Source organism: Phallusia mammillata, chromosome 4 (genome assembly GCF_965637545.1).
Source record: "Phallusia mammillata chromosome 4, kaPhaMamm4.hap1.1, whole genome shotgun sequence".
NCBI lineage: Eukaryota > Metazoa > Chordata > Ascidiacea > Phlebobranchia > Ascidiidae > Phallusia > Phallusia mammillata.
In genome coordinates this window covers 18,440,997-18,466,608 of record NC_137255.1, presented here as the reverse complement: position 1 = coordinate 18,466,608, position 25,612 = coordinate 18,440,997, and the positions used below count along the sequence as shown (strand labels likewise).

General features: G+C 38.4%; 4 protein-coding genes across 9 annotated transcripts; 2 read left to right on the top strand and 2 right to left on the bottom strand.

The window, feature by feature from the left end:
* The first annotated feature begins 2,965 nt into the window (after nucleotides 1-2,965).
* Nucleotides 2,966-7,984, top strand: LOC145225137 (uncharacterized). Of its 3 annotated transcripts, none has more exons than XM_080091784.1 (13): nucleotides 2,966-3,033; nucleotides 3,416-3,608; nucleotides 4,190-4,396; nucleotides 4,734-4,884; nucleotides 5,080-5,244; nucleotides 5,316-5,450; nucleotides 5,728-5,868; nucleotides 5,928-6,068; nucleotides 6,373-6,592; nucleotides 6,655-6,847; nucleotides 7,026-7,244; nucleotides 7,364-7,544; nucleotides 7,793-7,984. In XM_080091784.1, the coding sequence occupies exons 1-13, from the start codon at nucleotides 3,014-3,016 to the stop codon at nucleotides 7,891-7,893; spliced, it is 2,067 nt and encodes a 688-aa protein (XP_079947910.1). In that variant the 5' UTR covers nucleotides 2,966-3,013; the 3' UTR covers nucleotides 7,894-7,984. The 3 variants fall into 3 exon arrangements, with proteins under 3 accessions (XP_079947910.1, XP_079947909.1, XP_079947908.1); XM_080091783.1 differs by having other exon boundaries at nucleotides 4,734-4,890; nucleotides 5,731-5,868; XM_080091782.1 differs by having other exon boundaries at nucleotides 4,734-4,890.
* Nucleotides 7,985-8,037: 53 nt separating this feature from the next.
* Nucleotides 8,038-8,837, top strand: LOC145225141 (uncharacterized). Its single transcript, XM_080091791.1, has 3 exons — nucleotides 8,038-8,205; nucleotides 8,345-8,462; nucleotides 8,624-8,837. The coding sequence occupies exons 1-3, from the start codon at nucleotides 8,100-8,102 to the stop codon at nucleotides 8,781-8,783; spliced, it is 384 nt and encodes a 127-aa protein (XP_079947917.1). The 5' UTR covers nucleotides 8,038-8,099; the 3' UTR covers nucleotides 8,784-8,837.
* On the bottom strand, nucleotides 8,318-20,139 carry LOC145225139 (6-phosphofructo-2-kinase/fructose-2,6-bisphosphatase 1-like). Of its 4 annotated transcripts, none has more exons than XM_080091789.1 (15): nucleotides 15,125-15,217; nucleotides 14,822-14,947; nucleotides 14,658-14,751; nucleotides 14,431-14,494; nucleotides 14,290-14,364; nucleotides 14,038-14,216; nucleotides 13,808-13,943; nucleotides 13,666-13,737; nucleotides 13,352-13,498; nucleotides 13,121-13,225; nucleotides 12,990-13,031; nucleotides 12,834-12,921; nucleotides 12,493-12,620; nucleotides 11,437-11,496; nucleotides 10,491-11,365 (listed from the first exon to the last, which is right to left on the bottom strand). In XM_080091789.1, exons 1-15 carry the CDS (start codon nucleotides 15,141-15,143, stop codon nucleotides 11,300-11,302), a joined length of 1,401 nt encoding a protein of 466 aa, XP_079947915.1. In that variant the 5' UTR covers nucleotides 15,144-15,217; the 3' UTR covers nucleotides 10,491-11,299. The 4 variants fall into 4 exon arrangements, with proteins under 4 accessions (XP_079947912.1, XP_079947911.1, XP_079947915.1 ...); XM_080091788.1 differs by lacking the exon at nucleotides 10,491-11,365 and adding an exon at nucleotides 11,810-12,127 and having other exon boundaries at nucleotides 11,435-11,496; nucleotides 15,125-15,218; XM_080091786.1 differs by lacking the exons at nucleotides 10,491-11,365; nucleotides 11,437-11,496; nucleotides 15,125-15,217 and adding exons at nucleotides 8,318-10,124; nucleotides 20,038-20,139.
* Nucleotides 20,140-20,159: 20 nt separating this feature from the next.
* On the bottom strand, nucleotides 20,160-25,560 carry LOC145225140 (large ribosomal subunit protein uL2m-like). Its single transcript, XM_080091790.1, has 6 exons — nucleotides 23,910-25,560; nucleotides 23,485-23,612; nucleotides 23,114-23,255; nucleotides 22,428-22,588; nucleotides 22,227-22,359; nucleotides 20,160-21,749 (listed from the first exon to the last, which is right to left on the bottom strand). Exons 1-6 carry the CDS (start codon nucleotides 24,160-24,162, stop codon nucleotides 21,637-21,639), a joined length of 930 nt encoding a protein of 309 aa, XP_079947916.1. The 5' UTR covers nucleotides 24,163-25,560; the 3' UTR covers nucleotides 20,160-21,636.
* Nucleotides 25,561-25,612: the final 52 nt, after the last annotated feature.

The window sequence follows — 25,612 nt, the reverse complement described above, 5'->3', positions numbered from 1 at the left end:
TGTGTAATAATCAAGCATAAGTACAACTGACAAAACTGAGAGAAAATCGAACCGTTATCATATGATTCGTGGTCTTGTTCTGGCGCATTATCAGAAGATCGACTTATAGATGCTCTTGTAAAACTGATGATTGGGATAGGATGATTGTAATACAAGGTGGACGGCGAATGAGCCTGCAAGCACAAAAACAGCAGATGAAACGTGCATGTCGATTACTGCGTAATGCAAATCGATTCATATTTAAAATGGCTTATATACGTGCGATAGGTCATACATTACATTACTGCAACGTAATTCATCAAAATCCAATTGCAATAATTTTAAAAAATTACTAGACTTCGTGGCACGATAGCGGCACCGATCAGTGATATAAATGGGTATTCCGTGTAAATGTTTAACAAGAATAAATTACCCAAGCAACTTCGATTTACTATATGAAAGCTTTAAACGAGCGTACGCGAAAAAATGGGTTTAGAATTTTCCAGCAGTTTTAACAGCACTTGTGTGTTCAAATACGCGACTCTTAAGTATATCCTGTCAGAAATCTATATTTTTGAAGTGAAAATTATTTGTCTAGACTATAATTTATGTTCATGTGATCCATTTTTGGTGGTTTGACACTCAGAATTAACATGGCTTTACAATCCGCTATCTTTTCAAGAAACAAGAAAAGTATCGAATTAAATGTAACTTAAAAAAACTAATTTTGAGCTTATGCTTTCGGGTACGTTCAGCCCCCGCTTACAACTCTCTAGACTGCTGGCAACAATGCCACTCACCTGCATCTCTCTGCTAGTAGACGTACAAGAGCGAACACTATCAGGGGAATGATTCCTGCTGCTTGGTGGACTGATGCTTTCTAGACTGGATACGTTGCTGGAGAGTCTTGTGTTAAACAATCGTTCTATTGTCACCGGCTTGGCCGACTTTCCCATCGTTGGAGAAGTAGGAGCCGACATTGATGTTCTGTGGCATTGTAGATATTGCATATTTTTAGCTTCTTTTCGGTCCGATCTACTGTCCGAGTTGTGTTTGCTGACTTTTTGACTTGCCGCGTTCGCTGGTGCATGTAAAAACGATGCTTTGTTCGCGTTTTCAGTTTGTATTGGATCAAAACGTCGGCGTTGAACTGACATTTTCTTGCGGTCAGATTGTGGAGCCTCTGCAGCATTGTGAATAAATGAGCTTGGCACGTTTTCACAAGGAAAAACATATTCCTGTGTTATACCGTCATTTTGCGAAGTGAAGGTGGTCATCTTCAAGGGGAACGTTGTCGGCCGGGCGGCGTTGTAACAAATTGTAGCAGACTGTCTTCGTCTTTCCCTGCTTCTGCCTTCTCGCTCTATGTTGCGATCAAACACGACTTCTGAGCAAGATTTGATGCTGGTAATTGATTTCTTATAAACCTCGTCTTTGGTGAAGCGGCTTTCTTGAACTGACAGTGGTGATTCGCTTCTTGATCGTTTGTAGGCGTCACGAACTTGTCTAATCACATTTTCTTGTGGTCTATCCGCAAACTGTACATCTTGAAGCCGCGGGTCATTGTAAATTCCCGGGCTCATGTCAATGGGAATATTGGGGTCTTTCATACGTACGTAAGTCGCTTTGTCACCAAACCTGGATTGTCCTAATCCGACATTAAAGTTTTGAAAAGGATGTTCTGATTCACTTGTCAAGTTACCCCTCGTTGCGCCATCGATACCATCGTCCCCGTCAAAGCGTGTCAGCCCGTGTGTTTTTGATTTTTGAGCTTTTCCATTCACTTGTTCGATTTCTCTTCCCACTGACCTATCGCCCAATGTTTTGTGGCGAGTATTCCCGATTTTCGAAAGGTCGCCTATTTTGATTTTCCGCTGTTTTGCCAGATTTTCTGTTACGCCGTCAGGATCGGAATACAAAGTCTTCTTGTCTTCGTTTGCGTTTTGAATCGGAATAAAGTGGTTTCGCATGTTGATTTTCAAGTGCTCATTGAACGACCCACGAGTGCTAGTCTTCCTGTAACATAGTAATATATGAACGCAAATACAATAACCTCGGTTAATCCGGAACCGTTTGGACGTCAAAGTTTGTTCGAATTAGACAAAGATCCAGATTAACCGATGTCGATTACTTTAAAGCCTTACCACATTACAAATTATTTATACCTTAAGTTTTTTTCCGAATTAGCCGAGGATGCAAATTAACCGAATCGGGTTTCACCGAGGTTTACTGTACTTACAAAACACAAATAAATGGCGCTTACTAACAAACTTTGCAGTCTCTGTGAGTCTGGCAAATCTGATAAGACAGTTCAGAAACACTTTCTTTATAGTCAAGTGTCATTGCTTACGTTAAGCACGCTTAAGCCACAAGTTCTTATGTCAATATTTAGCACATTAACTCTCATGACAGCACTATGAGAGCGACAAAGAGTGCGTGGTTGTACAAACACCGGTTGAATAGAATTAAGGAATCAGAACGCATGAACAGAGACGAACATAGGCATCCATTCCACCTTTGTTTGCACGGAATGAGCCCTATAGTTCAGGTATGATCATTATGAGTTTTGGGAATTTGCGATTACGTCTAAACCGTGCTCTGACGAATTGTTATTGAGATTTTATTGTAAATGTAGGTCACTCACCCTCGCACCAATTGGTAAAGTAAGAAAACATGCGTATTTTGGTGAATTCGAATGATCAGGCGTAATTGAAGTTAATTGTTTTTATGAACGACAAAATAACACTTATGAAATTATTCTATCTTATTCTATTAACGGGACCTGAAATGCGCTTCAAGAACAGTTTAGATATACGCATCACATAATATACATTACGGGTTAGGAAAAACAATCTTATAACCTCTACACACAACTTGATCGTTTCTCATTTGTGGCGCGAAGCAAATATTAAGGGACGCCAAAAACGCTTCCCACTTGGTCTCCTGATTGACGTGCTCGAGGCACAATTGCATTCCACGTGTAAAGTCCAGCCACATTTTGACTTCATTCACAAGTTCTTCTCCTGACGTTCAGATGGCCTTTTCTTTTCTTTTGTAAGTATACGTTTTGTATATTGCTACGACGGTAAAACGCGGCTTTTGTCGGTTATCGAGGTTTTGAAACATTCATATCGTAATATATTTGGCATTATGTTCAGTTACTGACATCCGACAATAATTTGCACCGCTTTAAACATAGTCTCTCAGGATTTAGACGCCTATTACTGATTATTAAACACCAAACGTGATGAAAAATAGTTTCTTTGTTTGGAAAGTGATCATTTGTTGTTGAAAATGACGGTCAAAAGAGCCGCGAAAAGGGAATACAGATTAATGCAGACGTTTTAACAATCGTTGATACATAACTATAAGCAGTTTTGTTTTTATGATCAAGTCACTGTTCAAGTTTTGTTTAAAAGTTTATTACTTTTTTCAGTTTTCTTTCTTCCTTTTTCTTTGGCACCATCGTCATCAAAGCGGCGAGCAGTTCGTGTACAGTAAGGGACAAAATCGACGTCACCATTCTGATTCAGCTTAACCCGCCTTTTGAACATAACACTACTGATGACGTGAAGCGGTTTATCCGTCTCAACCTCGAACACTTTCTAATAGATCTTGATTACACAAGAGTAAGTTATTGTGGGAAAAGTCCTGGGCACACTTATCTTCAGTTTCCTGATGCATATACATATTTATACATAAACAAATACATGTAAATCAGTACAAGTCATAGAGACAGTTCCATATAAAACTTTAAATAAATGTGTTCAATATTAAAACATTTATGTTTAAAAACAAGGAAAGTGGTGGATGATTAAAAAAGTGTTAGCCAAGTAGGTACAATGGTGTCCACATATCTTCCGGAGGTCGGAATTTCCCCCTTATTGGAGTTGATGTGTTCTCATCAATCGATTGATAGAAATATTGGTTGTGTTATTAGTTGACAGGCTGGGGTACTAATACTTTGTCTTCGCGTTAAAAATAATAAAAAATCAATGGACCAAATTATGACCAAAACCATGAGACAACTAATAACAGGTTTTGACAATCCAAAAAAATTGAAATAAAGGCTAGTCAGTGACCCACACTAGCACAAACGTACCCAGTAATAGTTGACAATCATTTGAAACCAACCAATTGAATTAAATCAGTGGGATCCATAGTAATAATTTTCTGCAAAACTTTTAAATTGTTTGCCTCATTAACACAGGTGGCCATGATACAATTTGCCCCCAAACCACGTATAGATTGGACGTTCACTGATGTCGTGAACAGAGCTGAATTCGAGGATTCGTTGAATGAGTTGGACATTCTCGTAGGTGGTAATGGGACGGTAATTGATGGTCTTATGTTTACAGTCTATCACTTTTGGTCTGTGACTTTTGGAGCGCGAACTGACGACCCATCGGTGAAAAAGGTAGTAACTCATCAATGTAATTCCTCGTTTTCATTTTTTCAGTGTTACGTCGATTTGTTAAACTGTTCGTGAAATATATTAATAAGAGGTTTCACTTAAAACTTTGTCTATGGCAATAATGTGCGCGTGTGCGTAACCCACGATGGTATATGCATGTAAAACAAACAACTTTTCAAATGTTAAATAGCTGTGTTTAATTTTAACTAACACCGAAAATTTTACCCATTCTTTGTTAGGCGCAATAGTTGTTATATGTTTTTTTATGCATAAGAAATTTGTTTTAACTGAGGTACATTTTGAGACATAATCTTGTTTTTATTTCATTTTCCTGTTTTAGACTTTAATAGCCATCACCAATTCGCCTAATATTCCGAGGGACCAGTTATCGGCGATCGTTAAGGATTTTTCCGCAACAGGAACCGAAGTGAATATAATTTGCATCAACATTTGCTGGGAAGTGGTGGAACCCCCGATCACTGTGCGACGCGGTATCGGTAAACGCATCAAAGAGATATTTTTTAATTGCACTTTTTCATTTAGTCCATTAATCAATCACACACAGATCTAAAGTTAGAGTAATGTTTGTCATAAATGCCCAAAATAGTTTTTCCTATGTTGTAAAACGCTTTATAAATTTCTTATTTTATAAAATCGTAATATACGGTTTCCTTTATGCCCTGCAGACGGCCAAAAAGTTGATACGTCTCTTGCAAGAGATTTAGAGAAAGCCTTCTTCTGTGATCCTTGCTATCCCGACCCTTGTAATGGACAAGGTGATTGCCTCACTGCGACCAACGGCTCACACCTGTGCGTTTGTCGGGGACCGTACCTCGGTGCGAATTGCGAAGGTAACATTTATTTATCATGTGACTTGCTTAAGGGAAAAAATAATTATGACGATATTTGCAATGCATTGTAGAGCCTATGTTCGATTCCTTTTGCGATGCCAACCCTGGAATATGCAATAATGATGGATTTTGTGTGGATGGACCGCGAGGATCCTACAATTGCGAATGTCCAGAAAATTGTCATGGTTTTCATTGTGAAGAATGTGGTAAGTTTCAATAGCATTGGTAACAAACAGTGGTGGGATTCAGCCGGTTCGCACCGGTTCTATAGAACCGTCTCACAAAATGTTATGAGAACAGCGAACCGTTAGCATTACTCATGGTTACTGTCAATGGACATTTTGTAACAGAACCGGCTGAAAAATATGACTTTTGTGATAGAACCGGTTGACAACGAATGTGAATCCCAACACTGGTTACAAATACACCATAAAACACAAATTCGCTTAGAACTATCAACATCGGTTTTTGCCTTTTTCTTAGAAGATTCGCTGCTTGAAGATTACCAGGCGTGCATGCCAAATCCTTGCCAAAACGGTTGTTTTTGTGTTCCTTCTTGTCGTCACGCCGATGGCTACATTTGTCAAAGCAGTAACGGATATTTCGGAAAGCATTGCGACATTCGTAAGTTCTATTGATTAAAATTATGATTTTAGTTGCAATTAACTTCTTTTCTATTTAAGCATTGCCTCGTGTTGACTGTGGAAGCGAAGAAATCGTCATTACAGTCTCGAAAGCGTTTGTCGCTGAATTTGACAATGGACTAAACAACACCATTGTTTATGTTTCCCCAAGAACAAAGCCGGAAATGCAGAATTGCAAAGGTAACTAAATACCTTTGGGTGCGGTACATGAAGTGTATATGTTATCTTGTATCTTACAAACTTAATCCAAAATATATAATCATTTTTTTAATTTTTGCAGCTCAAACCAATGTACGCTATATAGCACAAATTTGAAATACTGTTTGATTTTTATGTGATAAGTGCATCCCAAAATGTCTTGTTTGCGCTTTTTAGGGTATAGTATATTTTATGAAACTATAAATTTGTTTTAAATTGCTGTATAACGCGTATAAATTGCTGAAAAGTATACAGTTTATTCTGCATAATAGTAACTTTTCTTTAGCATTTCTAATTGGCGACGAGTACGTCACCACGATCCAAGTTCCCTTTACTTCTTGCTCGATGGAAACAAGCGTGGATGAAAAGGATGGAGTGCTGGTAGTTTCCAACGCAGTGTGGCTGGGACGCGAGACACAGAAATCTCTATCTACATCTGTACCTGCTATCAGCTTCGACTGCAAATACGAAAGGAATTACGCCGTGGTCTCGTCACTTAACCCAGAGTAAGTCGAATACTGAAACATCATAGAAAATAGAAGTGGATTAACATTGATGGTTTTTTCAGGATGGACGGAATGCGGCTACATATTCGAAGTTCAGGCTATTTCAATGCTTCAGCCCAAATGTGCAAAAGTAACGAGCAATGTTCCAAATCTTGTCCTGAGCGGTTTTTAGTGCATGATAGGGCCATATACACGGTCGGTGAAACCATCCACATCAAGATGAAAGTGCAAAAACATTTTTACACAGTCTCAAATGTAAGCAAAAATAACTCTAATCAAATTTTGGAAAAACAATTACAGCTTTAAACTGATCTTAAATTGAACCACACTATACTAAGAAGTTTGTGCCTAAAAAACGTATTTACCAACATAGTTCTTGCTTCAAACTAAATCAAACTTCTGTAAGCAAGCTTAAGAACTTAGTATGTTTCAGCGAACAACGGTCATTTTGCTTGACGCCAAGCTCGCATGTAACGACCACGAAGTGTCGCTGGTAAAACGTGGTTGTCGCACTGCAGTGTTACCAACCACGATCAGCATGGACAAACAAGTGGACTCCGTTTGCCTCTCGTTTCAAACTCCCCGTATGCACGGGTGTGAAACGTTTTTCATGAAAGCCATTCTGCGCATCGCCGAGAATCGCCATTTACAGGTAGGCAACTTCATATTTCCTATAGTTGCCAAATAGATGTAAAAACCACATCTATTTGGCAACTATAATGTAGAATGTAAAAAAAAAGTCTAAAACCGTTTTGATATTTTTTCGGTTAGGAATGTGATGATGGACACGGACTAGAATACGTTGAACGAGAAACAAGAAGAGCGCAAACCCACTTTAAATCTCAAAACGCCGAACACATCGAAGTGGGACCGATAATGATACAAAACGGTCGACTGTCAACCAACAAATCTATCCGTGTTCTGCCTGGCACTCCAGTTAGCAGTGATGCTAGTAAGTTATTGCCTTCAAATTTTAGCCTAATTCAAACATATAATTCCTATTGTCTATTTTTCTGTCAAATTTCATCCAAGTTGTGTATTCCGTGCTTTTGTTAATGCTCCTGTAGATAGAATACTTGGTGTGGTCACGTGATACATTGGATATATTTTCTACTCAATACATACAAACATTCTCCCAAATAAACACAATTTTAGAATCAGTTGGTCCAATCTGTGAATAATCTTATCTTTATTCATTAGGTTGGACGCCGTTTTCAATCACCGCAATCTCCTTCATCATATCCTCTCTGGTGCTTCTGAGCTGCCTTGCCGTCTTTTTTATTGCCACCCGCAAAAAATAAGTTCAAAACTGTATATCACTCATTATTTTGTTTATTTTCTTGCCTTCATATAAGTTCTTTACTTTACCCAATAAAGTGCATTGCACAGTCATTAAGTATTTGTTGTTCGGTGGACAGCTGTCAGCACAGAGGTGCGAATGGATTTGTAATGGGTCTGTACAGAACCTTGTTCGCACACTTACACACTTGTCGTACAAGTGAGGTGCATGGTTGCTGGACAAATGGGGTTCCGTTTTGTGTTAGCTCTTGCTGTGATTTTGCTTTTTATAGGGAGTTGCAGCTGCAGGGGACAATACCGACCACTTGTCAAAGGTGATTTAGTATTACGTAATTAGTGAGTAGTCAAAATAACTTAAGTGCACTGCTTTAAAGACAGTTGCATAATCCGTGGTTAAAGGTGCAAAAACGACGGAAAGAATCAGTGTTTTATCCAAAGTTCGTTGTATTTCAGGTAAATGTACGTGGTCCAGAGCCAAAACGGGTTTTAAGTGGCGTGAGGCCAAAGAGAAGGGATGCAAGATTTGTCACTGCGTAGAAAAAAACGACTCACTGTGGCAAATATGCACAACGTAAGTCCATGAATTGTTACGAGGCTCGAACAAAAAACTTGGATGTAAAAACAGGTTTAATGATAAAAACGAGCAAAAGAATGGTGCTAATTTGTACAACTGACTTATATTGGTTTCGGTTTTAACGAATATGTGCTAATACTGGCAGCATGTTTTACCAGGCGTCCAAGACCAACAAGCTGGACGACAAACTGCAAAGTTCAACGAAATGGGTGCAAGTACATTGTAGTGAGGCACGATAACCCAAGACGGAGATGCAAGGTGCTCGCGTACACCACCTACCGGTACAAAATGTGGGTGGATGACAGATTATCAGGCTAACGATTCAAAATGGAAGTGTACAGTTGTAACGAGAATACATGTGCCTAAAACGCATATAGACTGTTTGTTTCAATGTATGCGAGGTGTACAGAATGTAAAAGCGAAATTAATACGACAGTGTGCTAAGCAAGCAGCGGACAAAATTTGAAAGCTTACATAAAATATAGCTAAGAGACAATCAGGAAAGTGCACTTTAATTGGCGGCTAAACACTTCCATTTCAAACAGTCAGATTTTTACACAACGAAGTCACTTTCCATTGGTGTACCGCAAAAGTAAAGTAATATAGCTGCTGCTAATGATAGCACAATAAGGATGGGCACAGATTTGCATATAAAAAGACCTCTGGACAGCACACGCAATTAAGCAACCTTAAGGCAAAACAAATCCCACTATACATTTCATTGATCATGTTGTTAAACCACAAGCAGCATAGCGAAGCCGTTTTGTTATTGTTTATGATTTACCATACGTGCCTTACATTTTGGGTAGAAAACATAAAATTTGAGCAATAAAATGATAAACTTAAATCACTGCTTTTTTGATTATGTGAGGTTTGTTGGCCGACTGCTTCGATGTGACAAAAAGCCATGTTTTTTATTTATATGCCCAAAGGTATACAGTGTCAAGTCATTTGTAGCAGGAAAAAATACCTTTGCGTGTGACTGGAATACAGTAAAACCTTAACACGCGGCATTCCAAGCTTTTCAATTGCCTAATAGCACTAGTTGCGCACGAGTTTTACTTTTCATCGCGGTACAAGCTCGTCAACGTGATTCACAATGAACGCAAACACTATTCATGTACGTTGGAAAGCTTTGCATACGAACATCTCGAAAAATGTTCATCAGCTGGCATGCGATTCATGCAGCGGAGGCGGTTCGTCTTCTAGGCCGGTGTAATCGTCGCCTTCGATCCCGCATCCAAAACTTGGCTTTTCGCCATCTTTCGAGTCATCATTGTAATAGGATTCAGCATTCTCTGCAGAAATCTCCTCCACAATACACTGTGATAGCAGAGGCATGCTTACACCTCGTCGAATGTCGCCTTGTACTGAAAGAGTTTTGCTCTCGGCCATATCACTCATCGAATCAGATCGGTGGCGACTTCGAGATATTTTGCGCTTCCTTGACTTGTGGTGATATACGAGATGCTTCGAGATCTTCAGCTTGACTTGGGAGCCTGGAAAACTGAAAGTGCGTTCTCTTTCAGTCGCTGGCATCGTGCCTCCCTTCAGATCAGGCACCAGGTCATCTTCGCTGCTGGTATCTTCACTTGTAGACGATGGATAACCTGGAGCTGTCTCCAAAGCTTTGTTGGGATCCCGGTCAGGGTCAAGTGTCTGCATTAAAACAATGGTTGGATTCGATTTTAGGGCGTTTTTTAACAATCCTCGGGTACAGATTGGACTTGCACGCGCAAGAATTTTTAACTAGATCGCGTATTTCCTAAGCGCCGTAAAAACGCAACACTGTTTGACGACTTTTAAAACTGTTAAATCTGGTTTAGCCTATTCACTTTTGAGTATACAGTATTTGACTTCGTATATTATACGTACAAGTCAGCAATATGCAACCAGAAAAATAGAACCGTTTAACAGGGAAAAAAGTAGAAACTAACTTATAGACTTATATCTGTGTGCAGTGGTGCTTATATCTGTGACTTATATCTGTGTGAAACCATTCTAACGAGTAAAAATCGAAATTGATAAATTTTAAATTCAAAACTTTTATTACGCATAAAACTGCTCGCACGCAACATCGAAACACTGAATCGCAGGAAGCACGAACGGGCGGGTCCCATATGTTTCCTGTTTCACATACGATTGCGAATATTAAAACGCCTAAAGTCAAAACAATAACAGACAGCTGGTTGTCTAAATATCCATTCAAAAATATGTGGAAACGCAAAAAGAACCAACCTAATAAACAAAAAAATGAACCAATTAGATAAAAACGTCACAGCGAATCAACAACTAAATGGGCATTAAAACTTGAACATACACAAGCACAGCATCTCAAACATTTTGGTGAAGGATGAAAAGGTGTATACTGTACAATGGAAAATGATGGTGTAAGTGAAGGACTTTTGAAGTATTGAGGTGAGCTTCTTTGCTTTAATTGTAGTGATGGTAAAAAATGGTTTTTGGTTTCTTTTTGGCAACGTGATTTTAATGTTAAGTCAAGCGAATGGAAGATTTTCGAATGCTGAAACGACACTTTGCATTTACGTATGTTGACAGGGCAAAAAAACAACCACAACAAAAAACAAACAAAGAAGAGTATTGCAGAAGGAGAGTCAATAAATAAGGAAAATAAATATTTATATATATGAGGAGCTCTCAGGAGTGAACTTTCTAAATGGAAAGAAGAAAATTGAAGAAGAGAACCAACAAAGTAACAACAAATAAAATCTGGTATTGTAAGGTGAAAAAGAAAATGTTGTCTATCTGATGCAATATTTAGGAATTGGCGAAATAAATTCAACGTCGGGTGGAAGTTGAGAATAGGGCTTCCTCTACTGCAGACTCTGCATTATGTACTGGTGTCCAAAAGGTCTTCTCAAGGTCAACCATTCGCAGACCTATGCAAAAGGAAGAAATCACGGTTATGTTCTGTGGTAAATGGAAACCAGCACAAACAGTGGTAACTCACCTCGCCGTTGCAGGAGATACGTCCGTTGAGGTCACGTGATGGCACAACGACCGAGGTGCGCTGCGAAACAAAACACACGGCGAGCGGTTAGACGTGTGGCTGTGAAATGGAACGCGGGCACGAGCTTACGTGAACTTGAATTGTGCACAGCAATACAACCGAAGGGCTGGAAATTTTGAAACCGACGACGTGCCCACAGTTCCATTCCAGCAGGCCAGCGCGCCTAAACTGCCAGCAGAAGGATGCTTTGCGCGCATTTCAAGTTCACTTAAGATCGAATAAAGGTGCGAGACAACAGCTGAAGCCTTTCGCATAACGACCTCGACATTGCAGCTAAGCAGGACGACAACACTCTACTCAGTTTACACCGTACCGCACAGATCTAATCTGAACTTGGTCTGACTTGTCCCGTTGCTTCTCCGTTCCCACTGCTGCTGCTAAGCGACGCAGATCCTATAAAGTGCGTCGACAGCGACAACAACGATCTGACATCGCCCGGTTGCGGTGAGGTTTTGCCGTCGTTGAGCATCGCCCGCACAACGCTCGAGCGTTTCCGCATGAGATCTGCAATTTGGGTGGAGGCTGTCTCATGTGGGCGTGACACAGTATGCTCTGAGTGGCATATACTGCAACGATGACTCGCTTCTGAACTGGTACTGCCTTCTAACTCATCTGACGAACGCTGACGGTCCTTGAAATGATCAAAAATAGCGACATGGATTATATTCCCGCACGGTGCATAGTGAACGCACCAAACAGACTGGTTTTTAATTACTATTTTGCGAATATAACTGCTTTTAGCACAACCATTGGAAGCTTGACCCATTGTGTTTGTGTTTTAATCACCTACATACAGCACCGTGGATTGATAAATCGATTTGCGAACGATCAATACCAACAACCCAGTAATGAACCCAGGGTCAACTGTCATGCACACGCTGCCCACAATCACAAGACAATTACAAACGGCTAACTGGAAGACTAAAGCTGACTAGGCTATTAATATTAAATAAGGTTTAATTGAAATTCCAGTGCTTAAAGCAGAATCTATCCTACCTCTGGTTTTGGTCGGTGAGTGTCGACAGCTTGCGGACCAAGAGGAAAGCTTTCCATTTTGCAACCATAAGCCACCGGTGTCAGCTTGATGACCGTGTGAAGTGGACATTTTACGTAGGGTAGGCGATCTAAAGAATAAAAGGGCTGGTTACAAACACCAAACATTTTTGTCATAAATTTGCGGAGAGAATATAATGATGTAATTCTGACTCTAAACCTATAAAAACACCTAACGTCCTACAAACGTCCTTTGGCAGACACTGCTCCGCACGTCCGCCAGCTTATAGCTTCCTGTTTTGCAAACATTAAAAATCACCCTAGGTTTGAGAGTCACAACCCACCTGAAGGTTCATCGAGATAATAAGCAAGCACGCATCTCATCACTGCCTGGTGGCAAATTACCAACACGTTTTCGGATCGCTCCATCTCCTACAAAGGAAAAAGTCACCGTAACAACAAGGCTGCATTCAAAGCGGGAAGTGAAACCCGAAACTTACCATCATGACTGGTTCAAGGCGCGTCACGAGGTCGGAGTAAGACTAAAATGGAAATAGGATAAGGGTTAATGACTAAAGTCATCAAAGTTGTTATCAGTGCAAAATGATGAGTTGTCATATACAGTGGGTACCTCGCCCATCGGATAACGGTAGAAAAACTTGTCTTGGTCGCGCAGGGCGAATTCTTCTGGAAAATTCTCCTGTATCTCAGCGTACGTCATGCCCTCGCACACGCCCTGAGCGAAAAAAGGGTGATGCAAATCACGTGTAATGACCTGATATGTCTACGTAAACCGCAAAAGCCGAAATACGATGCTTGTACACGGTGTAAAACAGCAGCTTTGAATCTATTGGAAACTCACTGCACTGATTTCGTTCAAGGCCTTCCATTTTTCGCAAGAGGATGAAATGTGAGCGGCAGATTCAACTGTTCGTTTCAGCTCACTTGTCCATACCTTTAAATCACTGAGATTTTGGCCTTTAATAAACTCCCCAAGACGGGATGCAAACTGCAAGACACAAAAAAGACCATGTGAATTTAAAGCTGCAAAAATGCTGTATTTACCTATATGGTATAAGTATATTATTTGCCACGCTTTGACTCAAAACCAAAAGAAATGAAGCACCACCAGTAGAAGTTGAACTAAAAACATGCACACAAATGAAATAGTTTTACCTCTCTGCCATTAATGGACAATGATGCATCACCACCAATTCGGCCCTTAAGGTTCATGTCACTTTCTCCATGCTGAAAAAGCATTAGACAAAACAATTAATTACCAAAATACAAATCATTTTATTTTGAAAAATGTACATACCCGACAAAGATAGATGGATCTAGGTGTAACATGGATATTCATGAGGTAATACACAATTCGACTTTGAATGTGATCTGCCACCCTATTTACCATGAATCTTCTTCCAACATCAATGATTTTAATGTAGGACAAACCTCTGGGTAAAAAAACCACTTTTAACAATGACAAACACATACATACAATATCTTCACAGCTAAGTTTTTTTACATGTTTACTACAAGAGAACTTACTCATCTGCTTGTGGATCAATGCTTTCATAACACTTCTTGTAATGCATTATTCGTTGCTTAAAATCAGTCACTGCGGCATCTGGATCAACACCTTTGTAATCTGGTCCATTGACCTTCACCTCCGATACATTTTGTTCCACAACATTTGGGTCGTCACAGATGGACTCAACAAAAAATACCTAAATCAATAAATTTGTGAGCATGTTGTAAAGTAATAATCTAAAGTTAGCCCAAGGAGTAAACGTAACCTACTCTAAAACAATGCTGCTCAGCAAATTCAAGAATCCAGTTTCGCCTTTCTTTTGTGGTGTTTGTTGCATCATAGACCTAAAAAATATTAAAATAGTGTTAAGTCCTAATTTGGTTTAGACTAAGAAACAAAAAAAAACTTACAGCAACCATTCCATCGCCTTTCAGATACTTGCATACATCATTTAGTGCTTCCATGGCACATTGTCTGTAAAACAAAAATATACAAACTATTTGCACTTTAGGTCAGGTTCAATCATTTGGATTACATTCACTGTTACTGTTAAAATATTTATGCTGAGATGGTCTCTAGAGACCTCATTAAATCATCAATTATGCAGTGACCTTTAACAGGAAATGTCAATACTCACTTCCGAATCTTCATAGCTTCTTCGTTATCATTACGAAAAAAATCATGCGACTTAAACTTTACTGTATCCCTCCTGTATTGGCCGACATTAAAAACTGTAAAACACAACAGTTTGTCAGTCTTAAAATAAAATAAAACAGTAAAATTAAAATTTATGGAACAAACCTCTTGTGTTAATTCCAACCCAGTTTAAGTATCTTGTAAGTTTTTTAGCGATGTATGTTTTGCCCCGAGCTGGCAAACCAACCATAACAATGATGGTTGGGGAGTTGCTGAGTTTTGGACCAGTCCCTGTGACAAAAAAATCAGTTGATAGCTTACTGCTTTTCACATCTTAAAAGGTACTGTCCAGTGTCCAGTACACAGTAGTCACAACTCACAATTGCTTTTGTACAGACAAATAATGTTGATTTTTTTTTAAATACCAGAAAAAAAATGTAATTCCCTGTATCTATACAGATTACTTACCATCAAAAACTATAGGCATGGTCACTTTCAGAAATACAAACAAAATAAATAAATTAATTAATATATTAACGCTGAAACTAAAAAAACTTGTTATTGAAATACTATTCGCCTCAGCAACAATCATTAACATACAATATCCTGTCCCTAATTAGCGTGCCACCACTGAACAAGGGTATACTGCAACAGGAAAGGTTACTGCCTTACAGGAAGGTTACATAAGCACACTACACTACTGGCACTACACACGCTGACGCACTGAAAACCACCAGGTTTCGATTGACGAAATGCTAAATTGTACATTCGTCCTAACGCGCTTCAGACGAAAACCGACTGCACAATGGAGAAAAAATTTCCACTGTGCCAGTCCGTTGTGCGCTAAGGCTCGGTAGGGTATCGATCCTTTCCTACCGGTTAACTGGGAGACAACCTCGACGCCTTTTACCAACTGGTCTCGTGCCTTTGCCCTATAGTAACCTTTCACAGGCAGCGTGACACCTACATGGCGTTTGCATGCATTGTCAGCATTAAAATTGATATTAAAGTAGTTTAAACAAGGTTTAAAGCCTTCGAATTAAAACCTGCGATGATTAATGGAAACAACAGCAACTTAGAATACATTTATAGTGCGCCTATTGGAGACGGTTTCTTTCAACGAGAACACAATCTGGCCTGGCCATTTTTTCTAAAAAAAGACAGCGACCTTGTTGGATAAACCATGAGTACAATCAAAACAATGGGAATCGCTGTTGTCATAATGGCACTTGGTACTATAAAAGCATCCAGTAGTAGTCTCCTGCCGAGAACCACTACGCACGGTGTCGTGCACGCGGAGAGCACGCACGCAACGCGTGACCACATGACAAAACACACGACCACGTTGTCGGTAACATGAGTGGACAAGGTGGATGGGTTGGAAAAAAAACGAACAAGAAGTACTTCGTCAGCAAAGTATGCGAGCCACGCTGTGGTCTATTTTTGAGCCCACGCGCTGTAAAATATTAACAACCCAGGGGTCCTAGGTTCAGCCCTGTGGGAACCACTTTGGTGTCATGTTGTTTTGACTCAAAGGAGTTTTGGATTTCGAACACATTTTTTTACGACCCTCATACTGTTGTGTTTCAAAAAAAACTTTTGAAAGGCCTTTTGGGGCAATTTTCGTTTTTTTTCTCGGGACTCACTTATTTTTGTCCCGCTGTCCCAAAATCGGTATTTTTTTCACAGGCCATTCAGCTATGAAAGACAAACTCTCGTTATTTATTCCTTAAAATTACGCTTTATTTGTTGCCTTGAGTTGCAGTGTGTTGACACAGCGAGGTTTATGATTGTAGTCATGGGCGCCGGCAGAAATTTTTCCAGGGGACGTCAAATTTACACATTGCAGGGATAGATTTATAAAAATACACACTTGCAGGGATAGATTACTATGTCAAGTAATTATGTACACATGGGATAAAATATATGCAGTAGATTTGCGTCAACGATAAAAAATCCCCGCACAACCACGCAACTATGGCCCATTTTGTCCGTTTGAAATGCATAAAAACGAGGCTCTGGAAACAACACCAGATACGTAAACAATGCACACATCGTTAGAGTCGCTTGTTTTGGACAATTCTTTTGACTATTCTAACTTCCTTTCTTAGAGCATTATCGTTTTTCAGTCGCCACGTTTTTCGAGAAAATAATGTAATTTTGCGGTACTTTCAAATTCCAAAGGGGGGGGCTCTTGCCCCTACGTGCCGGCGCCCATGATTGTAGTGTTGCAACGAGTTACTTCAATTGCCATCGTTTGTGATGTTAGTCTTGCTGCGTCGCCGCCTTCAATGCCAAATGGTAATCTACGATTTGCAACAACAGACATTCCTATGCGTTTTCCGTTTCTGCACATAATATTTTAATGAGGATAGAACGATGACAATTAGATTTTGTATTTCGGTAACTTTTGTAAGCTCCGTTAATAAATATTATGAGCTTATTGCCCACCTGTATAACGAACGACCGAGAGGTTATTGTAGGATTATGTACGTATTTTGTACAACACGTAATGTTACGTGGGTTTTCTAACAATATGTTACAGTTTTGGGACAGGACAGGTTGGCAAAGCAGGTAAACCGATCCTATTGTTACTGAAAAAGAATGACGCCATGAATAATTTCCAATGAAAAACTTATTTTGCTTTTGGTATAATGGGATTCGACCCCATTATACCTTTTTAACACGTGACTTTTTATCGCCGTTATCTTTACGTTTTAACCTGCCTTTCGCGCTTGTGTTTATTGCCTTTTTTACTGGTTGTACGCGTTGCTTGATTTTAGATTTATTCATTTGAGAATGACACAAGTTGATGTCGAAACGTCACGCTTTATACAAATATTTTGGCTTGTTTGTTTCTGGTTAGAAAAATTACAAAACATTTGGTTTAAATGCCAAAATAAGTTTTCACTGTTAATTTCGCTTTCAATTTGCAATTTGCATTCCATGTTTTTTTCTTGTGCAAAAGGCACCCAAAAAGTAAAAAGAGGGAAAAATATAGGCAGTTAATAAATGTAGGCAATAACTGTCATAAGATTAAATGCGTTAATACGTCAGATATTACATAACCTTATAAACCAATGCTCACTACACAGGTTTGTGTCAATACGACCTTATTTCATATGTCCATGAACGAAAGGACTTTGGAATGTGTTCTACAAACAAAAGCCTTTAGGCCAACTTGAAAATCTAATGGTTTAGCAACTGGGCGAATGACTTCTTGCTAAATTTGACATTTTCAACAACCTGAGTAATGTTTTTGAGACAAATGCTAGTTACAAGTCACATCAGTATTCTATGTGTAAATGATTCTCGCCTGATACAGTTTGTCTGGCGATGTTCAATATATTTGCCAAGCGAAAAAAAAAGAATAACTCCGTTCCGCGTCTAGTGGATACACCATGCCGTATTTTACCTCACAAGTGGGCGCCAAAACTACACGGAACGCATTTTTCAATTGTTCGGACAGTATTAGGTCTATATGTAATAAATTTTGTGCAAGAAGGGTCTGGTTTTCATCAACATAGCCATAACACGAATATCAGACAGGTGATTTACATACTCTTTCGGCTAAGGGCGAAGTCATAACGCCGCTGCATTCCGATATTGGCCCAGCCAATGAGATTAAAGCATAACGGATACGCCCCGTACGTATGCTTGGCAGCCGTTTTTAGACTAACTTTGTCGTTGAAATCATGGCGATAATATTTTACGAGTGAGTGCTGCGCGTTAAAATCGCGTATTTTAGTACCACCAGGCATGAATACACAAATTTTCTTAAGCTACTTGGAAGGAAGTGTCTATTCAATCACCATGGTTGTTATATCCGCATCTCTATTTTTACACGTTTGCATCAGTGTGAACAAAATAGCCGGATGTTAAAGATAGTCATTAACCAGCACCACTTCTTAGCTAATACAACTTTTTGCAGCTTGACGACATTTCTCACTGGTATTTGTTGGAAAAATGTACAGCAAAATGCCAGGATAACAACTCTTTCACATATTTTAATCTTTGTCATGCTGACGATCAGAATCTCTTCAGGAGTTCAAACAGTGCCTAGGCCCTTTTTTGTGATAAGTCATTTATCATGATTTTTTGGCAACTTTGTACTGACATATTGTGTAACATAATTATGTGTAACAATCCAACATGCACCAATCCTATTTTATATACCTAATTTGAAAAGCCCAAGACCCCAAATTTTGGCAGGTGGTACAATCTTGGTAGAGGTTTATTTCATAGATAACACAAATTTTTTTATGTGTATTTATCATACAGAAAATGTTGCCCTATCAAAACACACTTATAATAAACATATTTAATGTAAGCATTTTTTATAGGGTTTAAATTACACCACAACATAACTTGAGTAAAAATTGTGGTTTATGGTTATCTTCAATCTTTGCTAACAGTTTTTTTATTTATACCAACAAAATCATTTATTGTGACTATTGGAAATTGATTAGTCGCAATTTACCAGACAGCTTCCTGTGCATAACAGCATGTTATGAATCAGCTGTTGTCGATTTTGTCAACAGCATCCTACAGAGTTGAGCAAAGCACATATTTCAACAACTTAAAAGAAAAAAAACTGGTGTGCAGCTGCAATATCATGCTCTAGCAATCACAAATTCCTAGCCAAAGTACCCAAATTTCTTTGTGCAGCCAACCATGTTACAGTTCTGTTATACTTTAAACGGTTAAGTCAGTACATCTAAAAATAGGACACAATCACCATAATGGGACAGAGCGGAAATTTTGAGAGAACAAGTTTGAAAATAATGTAAAAACAACTTTGCACATATTTCCTATTTCCCACCAAAGCAGCATTTGGTAAAAATTACTATTTGGGAAGCCTTGTTTGTCTCAATCATACAAATTAGTACACATATATCATCATTGATTTGGTCATATTAACATGACAGGATGCACGAACTATTTGGTACTGACCATGATACACACAAGGATAAAAACAATTTATCATTGTTATAGATTTCAGTTCTTATGTGTTTGGGAAGATTCATTTAAACTAAAAGCAACACTATTATAAACACTCCAAAACAAACACGATCACAAGACTTTGCTGCACTATAAGAAAGTAACACGGTACACTATTTTAAAAATCTATTCTGCACAAATATAACATCCTTTAAAGTTTGACTACTTTAAGTTTTAAATTTCTTTAGTTATAGTGTAAAGACACAAATTTGTAATAATAATGAGGATATTACATTTGCACACTTACAGTATACCCAAGTTGTTAAAATTTGTGAAATATTTTCTTCTTTTCATTGCTACAAGCTTAACCATACTGCTTTATTTAGATGGATTACAAATATGAATACAAAATATATACAAAGACAAACAAAACAACTTACCTTTCATATTGCACTATAGATAAAACTTAATCAGCAGCAATCAATGGCATCAGATGAGGATTTTTGAGTCAAATAAATCAGTTAAAATGAGGCAGATAACACTAAAAAACATTTGAAAGCAGCTAAGAAAAAACGTTGTTGGTTAAAAAAGAAGACGTCGTACTCAGTTCACAACTGAACAAAAAACTAAAATGCATTTACCTACATCAGATCGACATTACCAGGCCATAAACGTCAACATAAAAGATAAAACCCAATCACATAACGCACCAACGAAGCGAAAAATTGGTAAAGCTTCTCTTAGTCACGTTGCACTGTAACCACCATACGCTTGTCAAACTCTTGAGACAGACAAGAAATTTGACGACGCCCCACAAACCAGTTTGTCACCATCGTCCTGACAGCAAACCGTTTGCACTTTATTATTCTTGTCACGATTTATAACCTTCTTCCCAACGATTAGACATGTACACCAGCGCAAACAGATTACCTTGTAGAATTGTGTCGGCCAAATTTAGAGCACAAACGCAAACATACAAGCTCGTATTGCAACGAAAAGAAATCTCAGCAGGGAAAAGAACTGCACGTGTGCACAGGATTGCAACCAACAGTGCGGCGTTTGTTTATTGAACCGCTGATGAAAACTGTGTTTTGGTTTAGGTGCGCCGTCTAGCGACATCGTTTTTGAGACATCTAGTCCCCACTTATCCAAAAAATTGATGTGCTTTGTTTTTGGTTTGACCATATTTATTTCTGTTTTTCGCTTCTGCTGCCGTTGTCGATATGAAAACCTACAATACAGGAGTTAGCGTTTTATTCATGGTAGGTACCATGTAGTAGCATAAATTTGTGAAAATATTCTTTGCTAGCCATTAACCAGGGATATGGGCTTTCTTCAACGTAGAATGTTTGAAGTTTTCGCAATTACTTCACAAAATAATGCATGCAAATATATATGTGTTAAAATTTTGCCTTCCCTTGACAAATTTTGTCCTGGCGCCCATGACCAGAGCTCAATTTCCAGCTGGGTAAATATTTTAGGTCAATTGTGCTGCTAAGATTTTGTCCGGCGAAAAAAACTTAACTCAACTAGCCATTGTATAAACTAAGCATGTGTACAGGTCGTCAAGAGGTATTACAGAAACATTTCTTGGTAAAATGTCCATCATCAGTGAATACTGTCTAGTAGCATTCTTCTGTATTGTTGCAGAAACTATGCATGTACGTATGACAACAATACAAAAATATATCTGGCTTTGAGACTTTCTTTGTTAGATTCACCACTGTGCGGGACACCAAATGCCATGCACAACCGCTGTGTGTGCACCTATAGCTTAAGGCCTAAATAACACAAGTTGTTTACCACCACAATAAAGGTTCAGCAAAACACAATAATAGTTCAGCAACACAAAGAAAGTGTGATTTGTGACAGTTTAAATTCCCTGGTCATTTAGACATGTTGGCACAATTTAGCTTTGTTTTAAAAACCGGTTTCAAATAAACAAATGGGTCCACAAAACATTTGGGCAAAATCAACTGAAGCGCAAATTTAGAGAATATTTCAGTAAGGTAATGCCATCTTCAGGCATTTCCAGTTAACTATTCTTCCAAAGCATCAGATCTTTGTAGCACTTTCTTGTCTCCAATGACAACCATAGGGGCAACAGGAGTCAGTTTTTTCGTACTCCTGTCATCACCCATTTTCTTTCGGCCTGCAAAATTGTTAACAGATAAAAGTAATGTATTTCTGGCCTTAGGAAAAAGATTAATTATATTAGTGGTTCTCACCATTTTCATTATGACCCCTTTAGGGATTTACAGATTTGATTTAGGTAACATGTGTGAACTCTAATCGTGTTGCAGTAAATGTTACCCAAACTTCTGATTTAAGTCATTTTCGGTCATATAAGGTCCATTTATAAGCCACAAGTCACAAAAATGCAAAAAAAAACCTCAACAGGGTCATAACTAAATTTAATTTTTTTTAAGCATCTTTACAACCCCCTCAATAGTGCTTGGTGGCCCCAACAGGAAGTTTTGACCCACAGTTTGATAAGCAACGCTGTATGTGATAAGGATCACCAAGTTTACAAAGAAAAAGCACTCAACACAAAAACCAAATTAGCAGTGTCAAAACATGAGCACACAAATCTGCCAAAATCTGTGGAAATAGGTTGTGGGTAATATACCTGATCCTGGTCTGATGCCATGAGCTCTCTTCTGTGCTGGTGATCCCCATTTGGTTGAATGAGATCCTGCAGCAACTTTACCAATTACCGCCACACATTTTTCATCCACATTTATTTCTCTACCGCTAGGCATCTAGGAAAAAGCAAGAGGGTAAAAAGCAAAAGCTGGCACTCTTTTTTGAAACATTACAGTTTCTTTACTTTGATAATAACTCTAACACCCTCTTTTCTCAGGATTGTACCATAGTTGCCTGCGGAACGAGCAATTTGTGCTCCTTTACCAGGAACAAATTCCAAAGAACAGATTCTTGTTCCACTTGGTATCATGCCAACAGGGTACGCATCACCATCAACAAACTCAGCTGCATAAACATAAATTGATATATTTATTAGGGATGGGCCGAGCCGAGCCAGAACCCGAGTACTCGGTACCAAGCATCACTGTTTTTGATGCTCGGTGCTCGGCCGAGTAGTTGCACAAACTAACCGAGCACCAAATTTGCATATTCATACCCTGCTAACATACGTAAGTTTTGTTGGAAAGGGTACACAAGAACAAAAATGACAGTTTATTTAAATACGTTATGATCGTAAAACAAACGCATACTACTGGGTCTGTATAGCTTTAATACACCACTGGTGATGTAAGCGACCTTGTAATGCTAAAACTAGCGTGGACTAGGGGATGTTTGTGACGTCATAATGCACCTGAGTGTGCTCAGCCGAGCACCAAGCATTAACGTGAGATGCTCGGTGCTTGACCAAACAGAACACTTGCAATTTTGGCCCATCCCTAATATCTATAACAGTGAAGTTGAAAACAAAAATGCAAATCATACAATATTATTACACTTTATTAACACTAAAGATCTAACTAAGAAACACACCATCTGGAATCATTTTTGCAGAATTAGTGATAATAGTGCCTGCTTCCATTGTTTCCGTAGCCAATATCCAACGTTCCTTCTTTGGCCCAGCCACCAATGCAATCATTCCTGATCTACTGTCATCATGCTGAACTTTAATCACCTAAAAACAATGACATCAGTATAAATTTGATAAAGTGCAAGTTTATAACGGAAGTACAACCATTGCAACTACTTATTGTTTAGTGACAAAATAAAATGGTTTAATAAGTGTATCAATATCTGTTGATTTTTATTTAAAAAACAAGCAACAACATTGTTCTTTTAATAAGTCCTTGATAAAACCTGAACTAAGCAAAGTATACATAAAATCAAGTATAAGAAAGAAATACTTTTTCTTGGTAGTATGACTTTGCATTAACTTCTTCAGCAGTTAATCGGCTTCTGTCCACCCAATGCCATTCACGGGAATCACCTCCCCCTAGTTTTTTAGTCCATACTCGACCAGGAACAATTTCATCTGTTTAAAATTTTACAAAATAGTTAAGATATATATATTGTAGAATTTTAACCTTAATACGAACATGCTGCATTATTTGTGTGTGTGTGTGTTGAAATAGTACGCTGACAACTGTTTAAGACAACAATCTAAACACAATATTTATTTTCTGTGATTGTACAAAAAATGTGGTACAAAATACGGATACAAGTGAGGTAAAAAAAGTGTTTATATATGTATGATGTTAATAATAATATGTATGACTTTCAAAAAGGTTTAGTTTAAAATGTGTAGACTGATTAAAAAAACATGATTTACTTGAATGCTGCACTTTGGTAGGAAGTCGTCCACCAGTACGATATACAGGCAATGGCTTAGTGGTGTATTCTGGTTGTTCCCACAGTTTTACCAGACGATGCCCAAACCTTCCATGTTTATTGCAAGATGTGCACAAAGACTGGGTTTCTACTGTTTGTGCTCGAAAAGTAACTGATAAAGCGCACAACTGATTTGGTCTCAATGAACTTTGGACAAATTGACGCAACCACCTGCTAGTTATACCGCCAGCCATGCGAATGTTTTCTTTTACACTTTCATAACACAACAATTGTGAATAATCCTTAATCACTTCCACTCTCACGCTGTACCGGGGGAATTCCGGAATTCGATAATGAAATTTACATTGCCAATAAAAGTACAGTTTATATTCTTTATCAGCGTTTTAAAAGTGTTTTGCAGTAAAAATGTGGCTAGTGGATAGATTCGAACTGATTGTTGTTTGCTTTATTTGATGTGGTGTATTCTATTAGGACTGCATTATACTATTGTAGCTTTACACCAATTTGACAAAATAAAGTTGCTCCTTCATTGTGCCACATGTGCTGGTCCGGAGAAGAAGATTCAAACATAAAACGATAAACCATAGGTTGAACTTGAAGTATTGCAGAAGATCGCAGAGCAGTGTTTTTTTTCCCGAGGGGGATACGGATTAAAAACATGAATAGAGAACGAACGAAAGAGTCCATTTTGATTTCTTCAAAGTATTAACGTTAGCCATCTCATTGTGTATTATATTATAGCTGCATACCTTTTGCGTTGTTTCGTACGCGAGTGGAGTAGGTATAAAAAATGTAGGTATAGTCCGTGCATAAAACATGTTTATTCTGTAATACTCAGTTAGGTGCAATGGACATACAAAACCAATTAAAGTGACATACTCATATAATATATGTAGCCCACAGGCTGTCAAATTCCAAAAAACAAACAGTGTAACGGACCACGAAGGAATGTAACTTTCCATTATTGTGGTTTTTCCTTTGATTGTTTTTTGGAGGCTTGTTCTTGTTCAACGTTGGTTTTAATATTACTCAGCTGCAGATAGCATTACTATTATATTGGAATCAAATGTCACTTGCAATTTCAGGAACAATAGTATACTGCTTACAATGTAGGATAATCACATAATCTTCTCTGAGATTTATTAATTTGTGCTTCCGGGCTGTCATATTTACATTATTGAATGTATAATATTACATAGAAATATTTATTACTTTCCAAGTTTCATTTGTACCTAAAAAGTTGTTACAAATTTGATTTGTTGCTGTAGATAACTGATGTTAACCTTTGTAATACTTTGAAGTAATGTTACTGATACTGGATTCAGCTTGTCCCACAAACTAAAGGTTATAATCATGGAAGAACAACTACAAATTCAACACTTCCCTTGCATTGTGAGTGACCAGATGGTTCACATACATATACTTAAATTGAAACAATCTGTCATTATTTGGATCAACCCTGATGGAAACATAGCGATGGAAAATCTGGCTGTTGCAATGCAGACAACTACTCAAGGCACAACATCACAAAAGTTACTTGGATCTTATGCTAACAGTACCTCAGACCGTCTCGCACACAAATTAAGCCAACGCACAGGCAAACAAGTTCTGGCTAGCTATAACTTACCTGAAACTGATGTAGAATTGTTAGGAAACATTACAGAGAAGTTGCTCACTAACCCA

What these genes read in the sequence shown, in the direction of transcription:
- LOC145225137 (XM_080091782.1), top strand. Translation starts at nt 3,014, where the DNA reads ATGGCCTTTTCTTTTCTTTT. An exon ending in CACTGTGCGACGCGGTATCG is followed by an intron (nt 4,891 to 5,079) that starts GTAAACGCATCA and finishes TATGCCCTGCAG; the next exon opens with ACGGCCAAAAAGTTGATACG. An exon ending in ATTTTTACACAGTCTCAAAT is followed by an intron (nt 6,848 to 7,025) that starts GTAAGCAAAAAT and finishes AGTATGTTTCAG; the next exon opens with CGAACAACGGTCATTTTGCT.
- LOC145225141 (XM_080091791.1), top strand. Translation starts at nt 8,100, where the DNA reads ATGGTTGCTGGACAAATGGGGTTCCGTTTTGTGTTAGCTCTTGCTGTG. An exon ending in ATACCGACCACTTGTCAAAG is followed by an intron (nt 8,206 to 8,344) that starts GTGATTTAGTAT and finishes GTTGTATTTCAG; the next exon opens with GTAAATGTACGTGGTCCAGA. An exon ending in CTGTGGCAAATATGCACAAC is followed by an intron (nt 8,463 to 8,623) that starts GTAAGTCCATGA and finishes ATGTTTTACCAG; the next exon opens with GCGTCCAAGACCAACAAGCT.
- LOC145225139 (XM_080091785.1), bottom strand. An exon ending in CTGAGCAGCATTGTTTTAGA is followed by an intron (nt 14,217 to 14,289) that starts GTAGGTTACGTT and finishes TTATTGATTTAG; the next exon opens with GTATTTTTTGTTGAGTCCAT. An exon ending in ACCGTTATCCGATGGGCGAG is followed by an intron (nt 13,032 to 13,120) that starts GTACCCACTGTA and finishes TTTCCATTTTAG; the next exon opens with TCTTACTCCGACCTCGTGAC.
- LOC145225140 (XM_080091790.1), bottom strand. Translation starts at nt 24,162, where the DNA reads ATGGCTGGCGGTATAACTAGCAGGTGGTTGCGTCAATTTGTCCAAAGT. An exon ending in TACCAAAGTGCAGCATTCAA is followed by an intron (nt 23,613 to 23,909) that starts GTAAATCATGTT and finishes AATTTTAAACAG; the next exon opens with ATGAAATTGTTCCTGGTCGA. An exon ending in GTGTTAGAGTTATTATCAAA is followed by an intron (nt 22,360 to 22,427) that starts GTAAAGAAACTG and finishes GCTTTTTCCTAG; the next exon opens with ATGCCTAGCGGTAGAGAAAT.